This window comes from Rhodnius prolixus, unplaced genomic scaffold, assembly GCF_049639745.1.
Source record: "Rhodnius prolixus isolate KJV_2025 unplaced genomic scaffold, Rpr scaffold_1, whole genome shotgun sequence".
Lineage (NCBI taxonomy): Eukaryota > Metazoa > Arthropoda > Insecta > Hemiptera > Reduviidae > Rhodnius > Rhodnius prolixus.
This window is the reverse complement of record NW_027411581.1, coordinates 26,614,743-26,639,081: the sequence shown is the minus strand read 5'-3', so window position 1 is coordinate 26,639,081 and position 24,339 is coordinate 26,614,743. Positions and strand designations below refer to the sequence as shown.

At 35.7% G+C, this 24,339-nt stretch overlaps 1 protein-coding gene across 1 annotated transcript in view; it reads right to left on the bottom strand.

The window, feature by feature from the left end:
- Positions 1 to 24,339, bottom strand: part of LOC141458222 (uncharacterized) — a 372,751-nt gene that overhangs the window by 135,720 nt on the left and 212,692 nt on the right. Inside the window, exon 3 of the mRNA XM_074135959.1 lies at positions 10,743 to 10,878. Coding sequence (XP_073992060.1) covers positions 10,743 to 10,878 — 136 coding nt within the window. The remainder of the gene's footprint in view (positions 1 to 10,742; positions 10,879 to 24,339) is intronic.

Genomic DNA, 24,339 nt, shown 5'->3' with positions numbered 1-24,339 from the left:
AAATGTTACAGCTGAAAACTACTAAGTACCACCAATAGGGTTTATTTATTAGACCGAAATGTTACAGCTGAAAACTACTAAGTACCACCAATAGGGTTTATTTATTAGACCGAAATGTTACAGCTGAAAACTACTAAGTACCACCAATAGGGTTTATTTATTAGACCGAAATGTTACAGCTGAAAACTACTAAGTACCACCAATAGGGTTTATTTATTAGACCGAAATGTTACAGCTGAAAACTACTAAGTACCACCAATAGGGTTTATTTATTAGACCGAAATGTTACAGCTGAAAACTACTAAGTACCACCAATAGGGTTTATTTATTAGACCGAAATGTTACAGCTGAAAACTACTAAGTACCACCAATAGGGTTTATTTATTAGACCGAAATGTTACAGCTGAAAACTACTAAGTACCACCAATAGGGTTTATTTATTAGACCGAAATGTTACAGCTGAAAACTACTAAGTACCACCAATAGGGTTTATTTATTAGACCGAAATGTTACAGCTGAAAACTACTAAGTACCACCAATAGGGTTTATTTATTAGACCGAAATGTTACAGCTGAAAACTACTAAGTACCACCAATAGGGTTTATTTATTAGACCGAAATGTTACAGCTGAAAACTACTAAGTACCACCAATAACTCTGAAATATTATGCTTAGATTAGTTTCAATGCATCACACAGGAATAACTTGAGTGTTGATGGTAAACTTATTTTGGATCCTAGGAAAGGTCCTAATCCCCACGGCATTACGTAGTCTAGTTGGTAAATCCTCTCCTTCTACACTGCACAAGATTTCTTTTACCAGTCTGTGCTATGATCTCTGGACATCGAGAGCCGAATATCGCATATCATAACCTCGAGATAGCCACGCAATCAAACAGGATATAAGAAACTGTTTCCTCCTTGCCTCTGACAAAAAAATTTACATACACGACGAGAGAAGCACCGTCTCCAGAGTAGATCTGGTTCCTACCTAATTTAGGATTTCTTCAGCTCTGATTTTTTACACAAATCGAACGCAAATCTTTTACGGTGTTTGATTCCTACAACAGCCTCTCTCATTACTCTAAAAGCCGTTTGCGGCATGTACTTCTTACTGGACTCAATAGATTGGTTGCTCTATTCCTGATAGATGGTCAATAATGTCATTACCTTTGATAATAGGTGAGTAGCCACCTATTCAAGAGCAAACGTTTTGCTCAAATTTTTTTTATTCAAGTATTCCTTAAATTTCTAAACGAGGGACAAGTAAATTGCTAGCGCTAACAAAGAATTGAGAATCTTCTTGTCTTAAAGGCCTCTTCTCAGGTACTTCTCAAAATAGCCTTATTCTGCTTAAATTTCAGCCTGAAAGATAGAGAAGTAACTGCCAAGAGAACTTTAAATGAAGATCTCGGCTCCAGACCAACAAGCCATCTTGGAACTCCTCTGAGATAAATCCCTTCCCTCTGTGACCTAATCGATCTTTGGCTTCAAGGATACTTCAACTGCATTCAAAACTGTATCATGGATTAATTTATACTTAAAGCAAGAACTGGGCCAACCTTATTAACAATCCCCAGATATGTGGCAAAGGAGCTTAGATGTCTCCATTATCCAGAAGAAGTCAGGCTATGCGCACTTGCCACTGTGTGTACCAGCCGACACAGAAGAGGCCACTCCTGAACGCTTCTAGCACTTTATTGCTCCTGCCACCAGATAAAACAATCTCAACGAGAGAGAGATCTCCCTTAGCGTTCGGTAAATACTGCAATCCAAAAAATAATCCAGCAATCCAGTCAAATTAGAAATAAACTTAAGAATAAAAACATAATTTAAACTGTAAATATTTTAAATCGAGAACTGCTTGGTTGTAAACTAATTGATGTCCCACTGAGAAAGGAAATTCTGACCTCGGCCACAGGATGTTTTCTATTACTACTTAGGAGGAGCACGTGGACCACGGCACCTCGACAGTCTTGTTTTACTGCCTCCACAAACAGACAGAGGGCTTTGAACGGGTGAACTTATCCGAGAAGTTCTAATGTGGCATATTTTGTCTTTTTTTTTTTAATGCCAAATTTGTGAGGTAGACTTTTAGCTTACAATAACTATATTTAATATCATCTACCTCAAACAGGTTAGCAGATTTTAAAATTCTCTTTAATGGTTGCTCTTACAACATCAGTGTAGGCTATCTCATACATTATTGAAACGACTAATCCATAGAACAAAAGGAAATATGAAAAATGCATTTCCATGGTCTAGCGGCTACGTTCTGACCAAGGTATTGTGAGTGCAAGCCATCTAGGACCAAACATTTATCATCTCGAATTTTGTCCAGATCAAGAAGTGAAATATTTGATGGGCTCTAATAGTCATCGTAAATAATGCGCCTACAAATAAATAAAAATATTAATTACGCCCGCACTTTTTGGCTAGTTAACCTTGTTTAGCGTTTGTTTTCAAAATGCGGACTTAACTTTTTTGATGTCAACTATATGGAGCAAGGCTTACTTTTTAAAAAGACCTAGCAATAGGAGTAAAAATTCAAAAATTCATTCAGTAAAAATGATCAAAAGATACAATATGTAATATGTATGGTGAGCTAAAATACAAGAGCCACCTTGACTCGTAAATAAGACCAAAAACTCCATCACTCATTAACTGAAGAAATAATGTATTCCGGTTGGTTCTTGATGGACGAGCTATCACATCTGAACTCTATTTGGCACGATTGGAAGGGTTTTGGACTACACCATTCCAATTTATACCCTTTTTTTTTACCTCGGAAATGTTTACTCCAGAATAGAAGGTGAAAGAAAATTGAATTGAATTCTTTCCTCCAATAAAGCTTTGAAGTATCAAAGAGATATTAAATTACCACCAAGAAGTATTCTTTGAAGATAGGTTTTATTCTTCAGGTTTAAGAAGTTAAGGTAGGTCTTCTTTTTTAATACTCACTAAAGTAAAACTGCCAAAAAAAGAAATACTCTACTCGCCTGTAACTACTTCTTCTTTCGCTTTAATCCTAATCATTTCGCCCTCGGCGTCGTAAATAAATATAAATGTAAGAACTTAGCGAAGTAAACCAGCACATCGGGAGTGTTTATTAACGCCACATCGCCTTTATTACCCAACCCTTCGCCACTTTTACTCCCGCAGTGCGCCCACAGTACAAATTTTATGGTACTTTTTCCTGGCCACTCGTGGTGATAATCTTGTGCTCTAACCGAGAAAGAGGCTTCCTTCGGAGTTAATTAGCCTTTAACAACAAAAAGTTACTTTAGAAAAGTCGTATAATGTAGTGAATAGATAAATGTTAAATTAAGGATTCAAATTGGCGAGGAATCGGTCCAAATAAAAACAACAACTCATCTTTTTTGCCAACGTTTCGACAAATATATTGCCTTCTCTTCAGGGCTTAGCTGCGCGGGTTGGTTGAATTACAGAAAACTGGTTAAAGGTAATTTATGGATTTCACTATTTCTTCAATATCACTTTTAAAAAGTGTCTTATTTTGCGATACAAAAATTGTAACATGTCGAAATATTTTAAATGTTAAAAAGGAGTTCACACGGTGCAGAAGATGGCGGCACAGTCAAACGCTACCATCTCCGCCAGTCAGTTCATGTTGGTGTTAATTATAGAGGAGGAAAATTAGGAGGAAAATCAAACTGTTATTCTTCCTTTCTTACACTTTTCCTTTTTTTTCTTAATATTTTCTATTTTCGGTTTTTATTTACTCAATACTCACATTTTCCTCGTTTTTCACTTTATATTTATTTTCTTTACAATAATCTTCAGCCTGCATACTTTTATTTTATTTATTTCTATATCCCTCTCTCTGTGTATACTTACTAAGTAGTAAAATTAAACAATTAAAAACATTGATAGAATTTAGTTCCTATTTACGAAAAATTTATTCAATCTTTTAAATAAAAAGTGCTTCATAATAAATAGCTTTTAATATCAATGAAATATGTACAATACAAAAGAAGTTAAGCTTCAACAGAACTGGCTTTGAAAACTTCATTATAACTTTATTAAAATGAATTTACAAAGGACAGTATTTTTTTTTTCATGAAAATTATTGAAAATATTTATTAATAAAATATTTAATAAAAAAAGGAGAAGACAAAATACCTAAAAAATTCAGAAGTTCACGCAATAATACCATAATAACACTTTCGGGTGGAAGCTGTAAAGGATGTAGCGAGGGAGGAGGAGAAGGTGCTATCCGAGCACCAGAGGTTTTGTGACGGGACGGCGCTAATGTTCAAGCTGTCAATGCGCCAGGATATATATGTAATAAGTTCTTTGCTCAGTGGATAGCGTATACTGGATTCCAACGAGGAGTTCCCAGGCTCGAATCCAGCTGTTGGTCCTTAGTTTTTCCTTTCTCTGTAGCTTCTTAAAGCTTACTGAAATTGATTGTCTGTAACCAGAGAACACTGTCCAGCGGAAAAACACCTCCATCGAAAAAAAGCTCCAATGGTCGATGTTGTTGCTCATTAAATTTTAATGATTAACCCTCTGCCCACAAGGGTGGGGTCTTACATTTCTGTGAAATACACACGAGATACCGTTTTGGCGCCAAAATGTACTCAGGTATCCTTTTTCCCAATATTGTTAACCTACGTTCAGTAGGTAGGTTTTGTTTTTAGTATTCTTTTAACTGAGTTCTAATATCATTTTAACAAAAGTTTGTCTCTTTTAGTCGAATAAGACCACACATTATTTATCCCAAGACAACTAAATTGTTTTTTAGTCCATCAAAATGGGTAAAAAAAAATATTTTTATCACGGAGGATGAAGTAAGGGCGGAGTTTTTAAGACAAAAGACTGAATCTGAAGGCAAATCTGTGGAAGAAGCATGTTCTGAGGTAGAGGATGGCCTTTTATCAAATGTTGAAAATCAGGACGATGTTTACGATGCAGGAGGTGAGGACGTAAGTTATAATGGTGACGACGAAAAAAGAGAGGAAGGAAATGTTATTTTAGGAAAGAATTTGGAAACTATATGGTCTGACAAACCTCTTAAATCAAAATTTTCCAAAACTGCTGAAAGAAACATTTTTACACATCTCCCAGGGCCAAAGGGTGAAGCCAGAGAGCTTTTTGAAGGAGGGAAATTATTCTCGTTGCTTGTAGCAGTCGAAATGATTAACACCTTAGTTAGTTATACAAATAAAGAAATAGAAATGTGAACGATGATTTACCTTGTGGGCAGGGGGTTAATACTTAAAATAATTATTACAACGGGTTTAGTTAAAAACGCAAAAAAAAAATCTGTTTTATATTTAAATGTTACTATTTTAAATTTGGCGAAGTCGATTAATGTGATGTCGATTAATGTAAAAGTGATTAATCTACACCTCATGGAAGTTCGAAAACTGTGCAGAATACAAAAACATAGGTGTTACGGAGGATAAAATCTAGGAAATTACTGTAATACAAGATAAAAATGTTTTTTCAGGTTTTGTAAAGAAAGTTGTAAAGAAATAAGGAAGTACAATTCAAATTAATTTTCGTATTTTTGGTAAGACCGGAACAAACTGCCAGCAAAATTAAGTTCTATTCAAAAGAAATAATAAGGTTAATGGAAAACATGTGCTTGAGAATTCATTCATTCTTTAGATAAATATTCAAAAAATACAAAATCTGAAACAATTTCCTTATTTTTTCATGTAATAAGCTAATTTGTTATGATGGCATACAATAGGAAATCTAACCCTAATTTTCTTCATGAATTTCTTTCAAATTGAAATTTGGTAACACACAATAGAGTAGGGAAACTAAACATTTCTTGAAATAAAGATATAAATAATAAAAATAATTAAACTTTTAGGATTTCTTTATTTTTGGACATGAGGCGAACCCTCACGATATATAATTTGCATTCATAAATAAAATGTATTTATAAAATTATATCAATGACATGGATATTAGATGAGGATGCTGGGGACATTTTTTGAACAACTGATAAAACGAAAACATGTAAAAGAAAAGAAAATTAATGATATTGATAAAAATGGTGCCACTGCAGTTGAAGTTTGAACCAGGATCGAAAACAAATATGTATGAGTAAATAATAAGTATGGAAGTGGTTAGCTCGGTAGTTATTCTCTGCTCTCTAGACCCGAAGATATGGGGTCCGAGATAACTTGTTGCTATTAGATCTGCCCTAATCAGCGGCTATGTTCTTGACTTTCACTGGACGGTTTGCAAATTAACAGAAATACTGCCCTGAATACACAGGTTGGCACTGGCCCTACCTTTTTTTTTATTTGTTTATTTATTTTGCAACTATAATAGGTACAACAAGCAAAAGAGATGAGAGTAAGGAAATGGCGCAAATACACGCGCACGCATATATATGCACTTACATACATGCATGTGCGCCAAGAGGCGTGAGTGGAGTGAACGACGACCATCCAGTGATGGAAGCCGTTAGTTCGCCAGACTGGCAAGCTTACACAGCAACCATCCTAGGAGGTCGGCCTTGTGTTGAGATGGTCGCGTGGCCATCGCCGCTTTAGTCTGCGCTGTGGATTTAAAGGAAGACATGTTGTGGATCAGAGGGTTATAATGACTGCGTAGATTTGAGTGGAGTTTTGTGTATCGAGATTGGGCTATTTCAGAAACGAGAGGAATATTTAGATCAGAGTGTATTGTGTGATTGGAGACGTAGAAGGGAGCGTTAACTATTGTTCTTAGAATTTTTGGCGCTTCCGTAGAGCTGTATTCCGTACGTCCATATTGGGGCAAGTAGAGCGGTATATTATAGTGTTCGTTTGTTCGTCAGGGTCAGTTTTGATCGTTTGTCGAGTAGTCTTTTCAACATTTTATATCTGAGATTGAGGTCAGTTCGTTTGAGTCTCGTGTGTGGGTTCCATGTCAGTCGTTTGTCAAGATGTAGTCCGAGATATCGTACTTGGTTAGTAATTGGTATAGAAGTATTGTGGAAGGAGAGAGGAGGGAGAGTTTTCTTGTTAAGAGTGAATACTATGTATTTTGATTTCAATTCATTCACTTTGATTCTCCACTTTTGCAGCCACGGCTCTAGAAGATTGAGGTGTGATTGGAGTGCACGGCATGCTGTTACAGGATCCAGATGAGGTGATAGAATTGCAGTGTCGTTGGCGAATGTGAAAGTAATTGCAGTCGGGTGAGTTGGTAGGTCGGCAGTATAGAGAATATAAAGTAAGGGGTCAGATTGCTTCCTTGAGGAACTCCAGCGAGTATTGGAAGGATAAGAGAAGAGGAAGAACCTTGTTTAACTTGGAAGAAACGGTCGGAGAGATAAGACTTAAGAATGAGGTAAGAGGTAGAAGACAGTTGGCGTTTGAGTTTATAAAGGAGTCCCGGCCCTACCTAGTATCCTTAAATATTGATGCGTTTTATTTAATAAGTAAATAATACGAAATTTATGAATAATAATATAGAGAAGGGATTAGCTTATGTTAAAGAGATATCCAACGCGGATATCCGGTTGAATTGAATCTAACTGCTGGCCCTTAGAATGTATCTTCCTAGGAGCAACTTATAGTTCACTTTCTGGAGATGGCGTCAACGTCTGAGAAGGACATTGGCGCCAGGGGCTTTTATCACTGCGCTGCCATCGTCCAATCAGTGTTCTCTCGTTAAAAATAACACTGTCAATTAACCGACTTACAGTCAGCTGTAAGAAGAGAAAATCTAAAAGCCAGCAGCTGAATTCGAACCCGGGATTTCCTCGTGTGCATCCAGTACGCTAACCATAGCTAATCTCCTTACTCCTAGCGCCATAATATTTAATCAAGCACTGATATTATTATTAAATTCCCACATTACGGGCAACGCGCTAAAACAATTTTTTTTCTAGTTGAGAAGACCCAAATAAAAATGAACTTCAAGTGAAAAATCCAATTGTAACTTTCACCCGATTACAACAGGAGACCGGGAAATTAAAGCAAACGAGATTATAGTTCCTGCAATAACCCAATAACTCCAGAGTCATTAAGGTGAAAAAACATGAAACAATTTTGTAGTTTCTTAATAGACTTGCTCGCCCAAGATCCGATGATTTAACTCTCATCCGATAGTTTAATATAATAAACTCGTGTAATAAAAAATAAATATTCCGCCCACCAATTCTCATTTAATCGATAAGCGGATGGTGCAGTATTTTTACTAGCTATTTCTAAGCACCGATTTTAATATTATTCAACTATTTCTTAATAATTATCTAAATTTTCATTCTTATTTACATGGGCTTAATTTTGCAATTCCCTCTATTTTCCCATTTGTCAAGCAATCAAATCGGTGTACCAGGATCCTAAAGGTGTAGTAAGGCTAAATGGAAGGGAATCAGAGCCTTTCTATTTTCTAAAATGAGTCAAGCAGGGAGACTGCATAAGCCCGTTATTGTTCATTATCTATATGGACGAAATTTGGAAAATATGTAAGAGAAGTACTCCTAGACCTTGATCGGATACCGAAACATGGCACCGGTACAAACACAGGCTATGATTTAAGCCAACAGCCAAGAGAAACTCTAGACAGCAGTAAAACTAATATGCATTGTGGTACTGGGTTCGATTCCCGGTCTTGGCCTTGGATTTTATTTAATGGTTAATATGAGAAATAGTAAAGTACGTTTGCTAGTTGCCTCCGTCCACGACACCTAGTAAATGGTAGCTGGACGTTAACCCCCGCCTGAAAAAATAGGCGCTTACTTTCTTACTTACTACTTATCATTTATTTTATCCGTCTTAGCGCGCATATTTATGGTATCGGACCTTCAGCCACCATCAGTCTGCACCAATCCGACTCTGCTAAATCAGCAAATTGAAACACCAAATTGCCTCTGACGATGGATGAGAGTCTGAAACCGGTTAAGAATAAAAATGCGCGCTAAGATGGAAAAAATAAAACATATTATCCAGCACTGATGAATGCCGTCCTAACCACATTTTCTTAAAGAAATTCAATTAAAATACATTTCTTTATTCCTCAGGCGAAAAAGATTTTCTTTTTCAGCTACCTCAACATTTTCCACCCTGTTTCTAATATTTTTAAAAATTGCCTTTACTCATTTTTAATCCCGCCAAGAGTCATCGAATTGCGGCAAGTTTGCGAAACAAAAAAAAAAAAAAAAAAAAAAAAACAATTAAACGAATATCCAATGGCGCGTTTACAATGCTCTCTGTTGATTTTCCTCTGTACTGTAACGACAGAAGCATTCCTTTTAAAGGTTAAAGGAAAAAGGACCAAAAAATGGCTATCCCAATATAAATGAAAATATAGCCAAAGGGCTACGTTGTACTGAGAAGTGTTAAAAAAGAGAAGCATTTTAAGTTAGTTACAAATTAAAGACCGCTCATTTCCATATTTAAAAGCCTTCACTTGTTGCCCAGTTACTAAACAGTACGTACAGTAAAAGATATAAAAACAATTGAAACGTTTCATTAGGAAAATAAAAATTAGCGCCTACAATATCTATGAAGTTAGTAAAGGAGAGAATTCGATCCAATCATTAAGGAACTGGCAATGAGTCATTTAAAAATAACAAGAAAAAGCTGTTAAATATTCCAAATAAGCTAAAGAAAAATAAAACAAATATTTGTACCTTTTATGTGGAAAAATAGTTATTTATTTAACAAGTGTGGAAAGTAGTACTTTTCCTCACGCGAGGCAGGGTTTGCACGCACGAGCGAGCGAAGCGATGCGAGTGCAAGTGCAAATTGCCGAGTGTGAGGAAAATACTTTACACTCGAGTTAAATATTATATTTTTTTCTGCAACCATTTATTAACTAATAAAATTAAAAATTTCATTTTTTCAGTCTACAAAAAGTAATTTATTTATTATAAACATTTATTGTTATATTACAATTATTTACATTACTTACGTATTTACATTACTTATTACATTTTCTGCTGTTTCTTTTATTGATGGAGGAGTGTTATCTAAACAGGAATCACTAGAATCCATTTTAAATTTCTATAAGGTAACACTATAACCTTTTTAACTGTTATAATTAAAAATATCTAATTATTTATTAAAGTATTATTTTTATTTCTATATTCCTTTCAATTTTTATTTTATTTTTTAATATTCGTTTTTTAATTATTTAAATAAAATAAATTTAAATAAGCTTATTAGAGTTTTACAGAAAATATTTATGTTAATAACAAAACTTCTTATATCAAGGAAGCACAATAAAGTTTTTCCACTCACTTGTGCGGAAAGTGACACTAATGGGAATTTCCCCCCACTAGTGTGGGAAGTTGGGCATTACACAGCTGATTTTAATTGAGTAATGAGAACTTCCCTACATGGTTGCAGAAAAATGAATTTACAGAGATAAAGTTCCACCATACGAATAAAATGAATGAAAAGAATTTTAACTATTAATTAAATTTTAAAATATTTTATCGGAATTAGCGACCCTAAATAATAATTCCATTTAAATATTAAATGCTTTTATTAAATATTAAATATTTTAAGAAATTAGTCTTAGATAATATTTCTTTATTAAAATGTTTTATTATATTTTTTTCAATTTAGGGCAGACAGCTATAAAATTAAAATTAATAATGAGATTCTTTATGTAAAAGTAAATGTTACGATTAATTATCTAAATCTGAATGGTAACATATCCATTAGAGAATTTTGAGAACGTTGCAAATTTAGTAGGCGAGTTCTATTTAGGAAGCTAACAATTTTAATAAAATAATAAATAATAAATTAATAACAATTACCTAATACTGTCATATTTCCAGCCTTTAAAACAGTTTGGAAATGCGGGCCTTCCGTAGATACTTCGCATCCATAGCTTCCACTGTTGTTGTAGTTAACTTGGGTAAGTGTTACCTGGTTAACGTCTGACGAAGACTCCTAGAACAAAATCAAAGGAACAGTAAGGTCACATGTTACAGTAAAGTTATTGCTTATTTTTTTTTTAGACGGGCCTTAACGTTCAACTACAAATTGAGAATCGTGTTCGGGAAGGTGAGCACATATTTTGCTATTAATAATTTTGTCTAATAACGAAATAGCAGCCATTTGAATTGGGGATCTTCAAAGCTTCATTACCAACACCAAAACGAAAATCTATAATTTGAATAAAATATTTTAATTTCAAATGATTTGGCAAAAATTTGTTGTAAATATAAGTGTAATATGTATAGCCTAATTTCTAATGTGAATAGAATCGATAAAATAAATGTGGAATTTGAGTTATCGGTAGAAAATGTGCCAAACCCTGTCCAGTTTGGGTCATCAGCAGAGATTTCGACTTCACTTTTAATTACCTTCACTAAACTGGCTGACTGAATACTTGATACTTTAACTTAGTAAAAATAAAATTTACTGTTTTCAGCACAATAATAACCAGTCACTACGCTTGATCAGAGCGTACAGGAAAGTAACAGCACTAACCTCGTAGTGAAGGGATGATTCTACATATTTGATTTTGAGCTCCTAATTCGTATCGTGACCACTACAGTTGATTAAGTGATATAACGCAGTCTCTTAGGTACATTGAATGCAATGCAGTTCAGTGAATACTTGTGTAATGCGTAAAGACATTCCAGTGTAAACACAAAATACAAGATTTGAATTGATTTGAATGATTGGTTGCAATATCATTTTCATAGTTATGCTTCTCGAATCCGCAGAGAGGATGTAATATCCGTTAAGGTCTTCAGATCAGGCTAGCTTTTAGCGTGCTTGATATGATTAAGTGACGATTTTCACTGTTAAGTGATTACTTAAGTGACAAATGTAAACTTCTAAGCTTAATTACAACAGAAACAATGTCCTCTTCTTTCTTTCTACAGTAGAAACAACATCATTCCCATAGTTAAGTTTTATCAACTACTTCTCTCCTTCTGTCTAACATTCTTAATTCTGCTGTTCCATCTTCTAATTTATTTTTGACCTGGTCAATGAGTTTAATTAATTTGGACAACTACTCTGTAATTTAAGAGCACTTGAGAATAATTATTTAATTCTACAGTCGCCAACATTCAAATGGAACTGGTTAGATGCTTTGTTTGTTATTATGTTTTTATAAATTATTTTAAATTCTCTTTCTGGATCATTATTTACAAACCAGTCACCGCACTTTCTTTGCTTTATTTGCAACTGTAACTAGACAACTTGAAAAATGTTACGCTTGTTTGAAAAGAGAAGATATAAATTTTTAATAATAACAGTAAGGGAATGATATTGATTTATTTTTAAATTAACTTGCCCTCCTAAGCACTTCAAAGAAAGAAAAATACCGACCTCCAAACAAGTACGCTACCTCAGACAGTATTTAGAAGGCCGTCTCAAATGGAAACCACATACGAGACTAAAAAGGTAGGAATTGCACCAATGTTACGGGCAACTACGGCGAATGTTCAGACGATCTACAATGATGTAAAAATAAAACTTTTTCTTGAAAATACTATTCTGAGTCCGATCTGGACTTAAGCAAGCGAACTGTGGAGCGCCAACATCCTAGAAATCAAATCCTTCTAATCTAAATTTCTTCACCATATTTTATAACAATCCATAACGTGTCTCCAATTCTGCTCTTCATGAATAACTCACATAACCCATTCGTTACCGAACAAACTTCATTCTCATTTCCGGAATTTCGACGATAACCAACCTCAAATCCCGTTGCACAAGTTCGTTCAACCTTCACCCATCCCGACAATTCTCCAAGTCGTTTAAACCGATGTTGGCCGCCGCGCGACTTCCTGAACTCCTAGCTTTCGATTACTCTTCAGAGAGTTCAAGCCCCCAGTCTGTCTCATCCAGGGGTCCCCAAACTACGGCCCGCGGGGATTTATCCGCTGAGGACATTTATCAGGCCCCCGCCGCACTTCCGGAAGGGGCATCTCTTTTATTGGTGGTCAGTGAGAGGAGCACTATACTCGTATGTGGGGGTGCTGCAAAGCTCTGCGTCGCTCATGTACAGTACTACTTCCGATGACGCGGGATGCACGCGTCACGGCTCCGAAAACAGTGTAAAATAACAGCAGAAGTAGGAAGAAAGGCAAAGCACTATAACTAAACCGGACATTGACCATCTCATTAGCCAAAAAGCAGGTGATCCACAATTCTCACAGAAATACTGGGCAGTTTGTTGATTTAAATTAACTTGTTTCTTACTTGAAATATTCTATTTGTTCCCGTTTTGTTTTTTTTACTTTAAAATAGTTTGTTTTATAGTCCGGCCCTCCAACGGTCTGCGGGACAGTGAACTGGCCCCCTGTGTAATCTTCTGATAATGGCGCTGAGTCCCAGAAGAATCAACACGTAATTATCTCATTTATATTTGCTATTAATAAATAAAGTTACAAACAAAAGGTTTCATTTATTGCCAAGAAACAGCGTTAACAGTACAAGGACAATCAAGACATTTTGTATCGTTTGTAAATTCAATGAGCTCAAAGATACTTAGCCCAGCGAATGTTTGTTAAATTGATATGCGTTTAGCACCCTACTCTCCGAATCCTACAATAAATAGTTAATTTTTATCAAGATCGACCGTGTGTTCCATACTCTGATGAAACTGCGTCAATTAACGATCTTCAAGAAATTAAATGTAACACTTCATTCACTCTATTTAATAAAATAATTACCATTAGTACAAGTGTTTTATAACTTTATATTTCACTCTCCTTCTTAATTAACAATTTTTTCCCCCTTTTTATCAAAACTATATCACTTCTTTAAGGCCGCGAAGACGCCATCCTTTTCTTGACTAGAAATTGCTTATTTTACAACCATCAACATACTCACAAACCTCTCTATTCTTGCAAGTTACCCTATATCAATCCCACCCTCTACAAGGTCCTCTTAAAACAGTATTCATCCAGAAGACAGCCGAATCATTGAATAACCTTGCCATAGATACCTACCATTTCATCAATGTCTCATAAATGTAAGCATGCAGTTGTTTGTCCACAAATGCAGGAATGTTTAGGTTTGTACTGTACACTGCTAAGTGTTTGCTGTGCATATTTGTCTTCTATTTGTCTTACATGTTTACCAACCTCTCAGCTTGTTTGCTGCTTGTTCGCTGCATTTGATTCTTGCTATTTGCAGTATGTTTTCGGTTTTAGATTTAATTCTCTTGATTAGATATGAATCATGTTGATGGCTATTAGTACGTATGAAGGTTATGTGTTTATGTTTTAGATTATTTTTAATCAGTAATTATGTTTTACTTGCTTTATTGGCAAGCTTTCGATCTAAGCGAATAGGTCATCTTCAGGATACACTGATTTGATGATGTAAAAAATGGTTTTCAAAAATTATTCAACTAACGCTTAATTTCGAGAGATAATTGACGTTCTTTTCTACTTGACAAAACTTTCTCATCATAACGACCTCAAGATCAACAACAACTCGCCAAGATAAGATATCGCAAGTTCCATACTACTATCTCTAATTCAATTGTACAGTCACTGATCTCCGTCATTCCTAGCAGTCCTTTACGCATCATCAATGGCACCGGGACGTGCTTCAGGTCTGAAGGTCAACATGGATATCATACAGAGAGTGCTACCGCTGGGTATTTTCTCTCCTCCTATACTTACGTCTTTATCAGATATACTTAGTGTATAAATATTTACACAGACATCGTAAATTACTAAATATATTTAAAAACAAAAACTTATGCTTATTAATATTATAATATTTCTTATTTTGCAAACTTCCAAAGTTGTGTTAACAAAGTAACTGTGTTGGTTTAACTGAGTGTGATGGTTTTAAAATGTTCTGATTTGTGAATTCTTTCTTTTGGATTAATGATTCAGTCACCAAAAAAAAGAAACGATTCTCTAAGATTATTGTTCAACAATAAAACACAAAGATCTTTACAGTAGAAGAAAAATCTCAGACTTATTACTTTCATTCAAAATGATTCCTCTATCTATTGACTGCAAGCAATAACTTGAAAAAAGAAAATGTCGTGGGCCATTGTACTACAAGTTACTCGTTCTATTGAAAGCGAATCAATGGAGAAAAACCACAAACAAATTTTACTAACATTTCTGTTTAAAAAAGAATTAAAAAACTCCTTTTTAGAGATAAACGATTGGATTATTATATTCAACTGCGATCAGATTAGTCTAAACAAAATCAAAATGAAGTTTGAGAAGAGTTGGTACAGATTTGTGTTCTTATGATTAATGAGAATGTTTCTGAGATTTTATTTAATATTTAAAAATCTTCTTAAACTCTCTGGCGTTAAGGTTAATGCCAGGTTGCCAGGACGAGGAGATTATATTTACACACGCACTGCTTTGGGGAATTTAGACTTTTAATTACTGAATATTTAACGACTGAAGCGTTTACAGGAAATGGTGTAGAAGAGTGTTCTTTCTAGAATGCGAGCGCCTACTCTGACGTTGTAGGGCTATTAAGGGAGGTGATGATGGAGCCAAGGTCCACTAAAGAACTATTCGATCACCGTCTCTCTGTTCTACACTTTAATCGCCCAATCGATTCCCTCTGGTTGTTTTTAGCATTGACAACTTGGTCATTAGCGCCGGCTCGTCATTTAAACCTCTCGTGCTGGGATGGCACCTCCTCCTCCCACGCTACTTCTTTTACACCTTCCACTGCTTTATACTTTATGCATTACTTTACATACTGTATTTGTGTGCCGTCCAAATACAAAACTGGTGGTTCGCGATAGTGCCTCAATCGACAGAAATGGAGACACACTGTTTTCTCTTCTGAGAATTTAAAACATTTTTTTGATGACTGTACTAAGAACTGACCCTTGAGGTGTTCCATTATGCAATTTTAAAGAATTCTTTGAGGGACCTTAGAAGATTGTCTTTTAGCCACCTCTCATGAGCACTTCGGCAGGATCGCAAATCTCCATGTTGTTGGGAATGCCTTTTGTTTTTTTGTTTTTTTTTTTGTGTCTATGTGTTTGTAGGTAGATTTGTATGGGTTTTTGTGTATATGTGAACTGTAGAGGGTCGGTGAGCTAGGGTTCCGTGGGTTCACTATATCCTTATGGCTGTGCACTAACCATACCTACGAAGTCCTTTAATCGCCACTTACGACATCCTGGACGGAGCTGGTTTATTCTATCCCCGGACCTGCAGGGGCACTCTAGATGTTATTTATTTTGTATTTATTAAGGCGCGTCCAACATCTGAGGTTACTAAGCACCCGGAGCTTTTTCCAGTACACTGCCGGCCTCCGGATACTGTTCTCTCGTTAAAGACAACACTGCCAATCACCGAACAGTGAGTTGTAAGAAGCTCCTGAAGGAAGAGAAAATCTAAGGGCCAGCAGCTGGATTCAAAACCCGGAATCTCCGCGTGGAAATCCAATACGCTAACCGCATAGCTAACCCCTTTCCTTAGATGTTATTGTTATTATTATTTTTTTAATCACAGGCTATTCTTGTAGAGTTGTTTCGGCGTCTGTGGACATAGGTTGCAACAATAGCACCCAATTCATTAGCAAGTTAAGAACGGTTAATATTTTGGTGCGATACAATCACAAAGATGGAACGTTCACCAATCTTTCTTGTACTTTGTTCATGCTTTTTCTTTGGAGGCAATCATTTGGGAAAATTCGAAAAAGTTGCCTTCATAAAAAGGAATAAATTTCACTGAAAGAGAAAATGGACTCACTATCCTATGGCCGCCCTCTTCTATGAAAGAAAGAAGAGCTTTAGGAATAAAATGTAACAATAGAATAAGAATTCCCTCTTTTGAATCGATCATTGAATCGTCATGCCGTAGTCCAATAGGTGGGGGTATCGATTTTTATCTACCTATCGTATCACCTGGGTAAAAAATACAAAAAAATGTATTTTGTTTTTTCTTGAATCCCCAACTTGTTTTCCTCCTGTCTGGCGTTTTCGCGACATTCAAAGAAATGGGTTAAGACTGAAATTTTCCTGCCCAAATTATAGCAGCGTCATTTCCACTCCCTCCTTTTACTGTTAATTAGTAATTGCCTATTTTTTCAGGCCAGCTTTACGTCCAACTACCAAATTAGGTGTCGTGGACGGAGGCGACTAGCAAACATACTTTACTGTTAATTTCTTTTATTAACCTTTAAATAAAATCCAAGGCCTAAGACCGGGAATCGAACTCAGTACCATAATGCATATTAGCTTTGCAGGTCTCGCCTCTTAACCTATCGGCTACCGTGACACCTTACTGCTAATTATATTCCCACATTATATAAATCTTTACATAGTAATTACATTAGTGCAAGCAAATTTATTGAAAATGTAATTCAGAAAACAATGAAGAGTTAACCATACTTAGATGGGTTATCATTTATCAGGTGCACAAGATCGCCCAACTGCACTAATGAGCTGAACTGTTAGGATCACATGAAGTCTGTGGTAAATCAGTAAACCAAACGTTCTAGTTTGCAATCACTGGCACTAGCTAGTTAGTCCAATGTTGATTTTACATTATCTATTGCATCAGTTACAAGCATCACTACAGCTAAACTATCACCTTATAAATGGTTTGAACCTGACCCCAATATACTAGTCTCATGAACTAGACTACATTAGATAATCATGGAATCTAGAATCTAGGATATGAGAGCGAATTTCCTAGGTTCATAAATCTAGAATATTCATTGAAGTTTTAGATCAGATGCTGTTACCTCTGTAAGAAATATTACAGCGATAACAGTTTAGAGTGGCGAGAAGTAGGAAGGACAAAGTTACCATCATCTTCACCTTGAAGGTCATATGAGTAAAAAAAAGTAAAGTAATGCCTATTTTATCAGGCGGGCTTTACGTCCAACTACCAATTAGGTGTCGTGGACGGAGGCGGATAGCAAACATACTATATTGTTAATTTCTTTTTATTTATTAATATTTTTATAATTAACCATTAAATAAAATCCAAGGCCTAAGACCGGGAATCGAACTCAGTACCACAATGCATATTAGCTTTACTGTTCTCACCTCTAACCGCTCGGCTACCGTGGCGTCTAGGTCATACGTGTATAGTTGGCGGCTAGCGGACAGTGCATCTGTCATTAAGAATGACTGATTCGGTTTATTGTTCATTAAGATAATTACTGTTACTTATTGTTATTTCGTTGTAACAAACTTCTGAATGTGTCCGTAATGTGTGGCTCAAGCTAAGCCGACATCATTGAGAAAGGAAAGACTAAATTCATAGAGTATCTTCAACTCTTCCCCTTAAATGCCCCGAACGCTCGAGACAGTGCAATCACAATTATAGTTACAAGTATTTTCCAATTTTGTAGGTGGTGGTAACATATTTTGAAATTACTTAGAAACCGGAAAGCCCTGCCCTTCCATGTCCTAAAACTGGGGATTACAATTAAAAGTTACTAGTTACTGTTTGTAAAGATCATCTATGGGACTGAGGGGATCTTAGTTTCATTAAAAAATCTAAAAAATACTTTATTTTAGTATTCAGCAACCATTTTTAAACCAAGATATAGGATTTTGCTATAAATTCAACATTTAATTTATTTTACAGGAATATTAATTTATTGAGTAGCAAAGGAGGAATTTAAATTGAATTCCTCAAGGCAATAAAATCAGAATTATTTCCGAGATTAGACTAGTTCCTAAAAAATCAGGTCGATTTTAACTAGACTAGGATTATGCATATATATAAATGTATAATAATGTTCATCTGTTTTGGTGGTTGAAACCTCGAAATACTAAATAAAACATGACTGAAACTGGCAATAATCTCCTTTCCCTTTACAGTAATATAATAATAACTAGATATTTTTTTTTAATAACTATAACATTTTGTTTGAAAACTTTTTATCTGGTTTTTATGTTGGCGTTTCGCCATGCAGCTGGCGTGAAAAACTTTATTCTAATTGAAATCCAACTTAACAACGAAAAACATTCCGGGGAATTCACTTTTCACATTCATTGACCACTTCCGCTCTTTCAATGCTTTCCTCAACGGTCAGCGAATATTCATAAATATTAGCTATAATCCTCTGTTTGGCTATACACTTAACCGCTAAAATCTCTTTTTAAACTGACGAATTCCCTAATGATAAAAAATGAAGTACTGAATACATATTATAAACATTGTATTTTTATTTTGGTCAACCTCGCAATTTTTCAGAAGTGATCCTTTAATGGCTGTTTTAGGCAAATGATATCCGCTAAACCTCTATTTTGAATTTTAGATGATAATGATGGAAAAAATTAGGCGACTCTACTGCGTAGACACATCATTAGACAAGAATAACATTTCGCATAATCTCGTCTGCATAAAATATGCTAATTTTAGGAAAACTTCTTTTTTTATTTCTGCATCGCCGACTAAATCGGCTGTTATTGTGCCTTAAGTTTCTATGAACACTGAATATTTGTCCTGATTTCATCAACACTCTTGGAAATAATGTTAGTAGGGGAATTTGAAACAATTGTATTAAATAGGCTTTTTACGTACGAGTATTTGAATTAGTTTGTAATGTTTTAGTCATTTAAAGCCGTGGAACAAGAATCTATGAATACCAGGATTAAAATGGCGCAGACATTCTGCTTTGTGATTATTAATGTGACATTAATATCTGATTGGATCAAAAAATACACTATAACTGTTCTCCAAGATCTAATTCACACTTTCCTAAACTCACAAAATTTGAGATATATTCAATTTTTACCAGCTTTATTAAATCATACATAACGTTACAGAGAAGCCTGCCTAACCCTTCTCCGAGAACTGCCAGAAAAAGAATTGATCTAAAAAAAAATGATAAAGGAAAATGTTACAGATCCATCTGCTTGTAATATATTTTACGATGTTTACAGAAAAGCCAAGGAGCAATTTTCGAAAAAGCGAACAACTTGTTGAGTAAAGATGCGCGTCCAGCTGGAGGACTCATCTTCCAATTCAATTTTAGCGACTCATTCAACTCTCCTTGACAGGAAACAAGAGATACGACCATTCGTTAAACAAAATTAGAGGGAATCTATTTAACCCTTTCCCAAAAATACCCTAATAAACCCCTCCTAAATGCGTAACTAAAAGTCGAAGATTTATATAATTGTAATAGTTAAAATAAAATGTGTGTGATTTCGGTTAAAGGACTGAAAGCAAAGTACGAGGTGTGTTCAAAAAGTAACGGGAATTTTCGTTTTTTGAAAAAAATTTTTATTTATTCATCTACATTAATATTGTCGCCTTCAAAGTAGTCCCCTTCGCATACAATACACTTGTGCCAGCGCTTTTTCCAATCCTCGAAACACTTCTGAAACTCGATCTTTGTGATAGCTTTCAGCTCTTTCAGCGATTCGCTTTTAATGTCATCTATGCTTGTAAAACGACGGCCTTTTAATGTTCTCTTTATGTTTGGAAATAGAAAAAAGTCACATGGAGCCATGTCTGGCGAATATGGAGGCTGGGGCATCGTTAAAGTTTTGTTTTTGGCCAAAAATTCACGAACAAGCAATGAAGTGTGAGCAGGTGCATTATCGTGGTGCAAAATCCATGAATTGTTTTGCCACAAATCCGGGCGTTTTTTTCGGATTGCTTCACGCAAACGGCGTTGAACTTGTAGGTAGTACTCCTTATTGATTGTTTGACCTTGTGGCAAGAATTCATGATGTACTATGCCATTAAAATCGAAGAACACAGTGAGCATAACCTTCACATTCGACCGCCTTTTTCTGTCGAGCCTTTTTCGGTCTTGGCGATCCAGAATGCCTCCACTGGGACGATTGAGCCTTAGTTTCGACATCATATCCGTAAACCCATGTTTCGTCACCTGTTATAACACGTTTCAGTAGATCCGCATCGTTGTCGACTTCATTGAGTGACTCTTGAGCAACTTCCATTCTCCGCTGTTTTTGTTCGAAATTCAACAATTTTGGAACAAATTTTGCTGCCACACGTTTCATACCCAAAACATCCGAAAAAATTTCATGGCATGAGCCAATTGATATGGCAACATCATCAGCGACTTCTCTGATTGTGATTCGGCGATCGTTCATAACCATTTCTTTCACTTTTTTCACGTTTTCATCGGTTGTTGATGTGCTTGGACGTCCAGGTCGTTCGTCATCTTCAACGTTTTCGCGCCATCTTGGAAACGCTTATACCACACGTAAATCCTTGTTTTACTCATAGCAGACTCACCATATGCCTTTATTAACATTTCACACACTTTATTTCATTTTTTACGCAAAATTTAATACAAATTCTTTGATCCATTTTTTTTAACAAACAAAAATCGCCAAGCTCGAAAAACACGTCTAACCTTAACGGCTGCCACTTAAGAAGTAAACAATGAATATTACTGAAAATTTTATCGTACTTCAGGGGCATGTGTACCAACATAATAAAAAAAAAAAATTACAATCAGACTCTCCAAACCCGCGAAATTTAAAAATTCCCGTTACTTTTTGAACACACCTCGTATGAATACGCTGTCAGCTGATTTTTTCATTAAGTTCCTCAACTTGATTCTAATTAATATTATTCAGATGTCAAAGCTGAAAGTAGAATCGGCGTTTCAGAACGAAGCCTGAGACTACCTCTTTCTTATTCCTCTAATCACTACGAGAAAGTTAAATAGTTTTCCCTTGTAAATCTTCAGTTACAGCTTTATTTGTAGGTGTTGTACAAATCTAAACCCAGCTCCATTACTAAACATCATTTAAGATTATTTGTAAGCGCGCGAGGAGCCGACACCCAGATGCAGAGACGCGGGAATTTTAGAGAGAGTTAGTTTCTAGTGTCCATAGTTCGTAGGCCCCACCCCGTACGTCAATGTTGGACACAAGGCGGGGGTCAAGCCCGGAAGGGCCAGGGCCATAAAGAGGGTGGAAATAAGAACACCGATGGGACTAACCCTTGAGCTGAAGTTGAAGAAACCCCTGTTACAATTTTACTGAAACAATATATGTATGAACATTCAAAGGATACAGGAAGGCAATTGTTGCTTCATCTTCTTGCCAGCAAATGAGATGCACTGACAGGTAGCCTGGAAAAAAATGAGCTAAACACAACTGCGAAGGGAAGAAGCGAAGCTACAAATGTTGGGCGAGAACAAGAAGCGCGGAAAACGGCGATGGCGGGAAAGATGAAATTATCCGCCAACAGTACATCCGAACAATTATTATCACTAGAGTTTAATTATCCTTTAATTTAGATCCTTATTATTCTTCCCCTGCTTGATACGATAGTGGTTAATGATAACTTGCGGGTGGTTGTCCCCATGAAATCTCGATACAATGAATGTTATCGAGCATGATTTAAGATTATCTGTAAGCGCGCAAAGGCGCCTGCACCCAGACGCAGAGACGAGGGAATGTTAGAGAGAGTTAGTCTCTAGTGTCCTTAGTTCGTAAGCCTCACCTCTTTGTCAATGTTGGACTCAAAGTGGGGTTCAAGCCCAGAAGGGCCAGGGCCGTAAAGAGAGCGGAAATAAGAACACCGATGGGACTAACCCTTAAGCTGAAGTTGAAGAAAACACGGATACAATTCACTGAAACAACAATGGACACTTTTCAACCTGCCCGAATTTATCTCATCTTCTTTGTGCTCTATGTTTAGATCAGAAATGATTTTTGTATTGATTTGTATTTTAAAACTTAATGTAGCTAAATCACTCGATAACTCAGTGTTAAAGATAGTGTACTCGTGAAGATTTAAGAGACGATTTACTGCTGGATAATAGTGCCATTCTCGGGCTTGATCTTGTAATTTATTTCGGGTGATAATTGGTGTGAATTAAAGGACGCAGTAAACGATGCCAAACAGGGAGTCGTTTGTAAAGCACATGAATTAGAAGGCTTTGGTTTACTTTGAATTCCCCCATAACCTCCTTCCTCTCAGAGCGCCATCACTCCCTCAGATAGAGTTGTGGGTGAAGTGAGCATATGTACGCAATCATCTATCACATTTTGTCCTATTTTCTCTGCTTACCTACTCACACATTCATATTCTATAAACAAAATAAAAAAGATAAGCGAAGAATATACAACGAGAAAACTATAAAACTTTATCGTATAATATGCAAAAATATCACCTTTATGATAGAAAACAAACAGATTTAATCAAAAAGAAGATGCGTAAAAAAAATGTTGCCACGTATAAAACGGTTCGCAATAATATTGAATAAACTATCTGAATCATTTTTATAATTCTCAGACTTCTCGCAGAAAGAAGAAAATATTTGAGGATTTTTTTTTGCAAAAAAGTATGTTTGGAATTAGCTGTATACAGGTGACCATGGTTACAGGCTCCACCCACTTTCTTTTAACGGCGGGAAATTTCGAAAAAATAAAAAACACCTATTTAATCATTTTTAGTCTAGTTTATTTTCAGTGATTGACCCATTTTTTAAGCCCCTGTATCTCGAGATACAGCATCCAACTTTTGTTTTTCAAATGGAACGTTATATTTTTTTTTTGCATATTTTTATAGCATTTGAGCTCATAAAAAAAAAAGCAAATTTTTTGAAATTGGTTAGGTTTTTCAAAAGTTATGGTAATTTAAAATATGAAAAACAAATTTCAGTTTATTGTCAAAATTACGTTATTTTTCTTAAAGAAGCTGTTCAAACTGGGCACAATCAACGGATAGGCAAGCCATAACTCTGGACTCCCACGCTTTGCTTGTAGCAGCATTTATGGTGGTGAAGTCAAGATCTAGGCAGGCTAGAGTTAATCGACGTTTCAGATTATCGAATGAAGCCAAGGGATTAAGGTTACTGTACACTTTATTTTTTAGATATCCCCACAAAAAATAGTCCATTGAGGTTAAGTCCGGAGATCGAGGTGGCCATTGGATGGGACAATGAGTCTCTAAGCACTTTTCATGAAAATTTCTGTCCCGGTAACCTCGAACCACTCTCGCATTATGTGCCGGGCAACCATCTTGTTGAAAATACATATCTAGCCGACGTTGTAGATGAACATCTTCAAGCAGAACTGGCGAAATGTCTCTTAAAAAAAGTTAGAAACCTAGCACCAGTTAAGTTCTCTCTGTAGAAGTATGGGCCGATTAGTTGATTTCCTAAAACTCCACACCAAACGTTTGTAGAAAAAACAACCTGAACGTCAAATCGATCTAGCCTGCCCGGATCATGATTTCGCCACCATAAGTGCTGCTACAAGCAAAACGTGGGAGTCCAGAGTTTTGGCTTGCCTATCCGTTGATTGTGTCCAGTTTGAACAGATTCTTTTCAAAAAATAACGTAATTTTGACAATAAACTGAATTTTTTTTTTCATATTTTAAATTACCATAACTTTTGAAAAACCTAACCGGTTTCAAAATTTTTTTGTGTTTTTTTAGGAGCTCAAATACTATAAAAATATGCAACAAAAAATATAACGTTCCATTTGA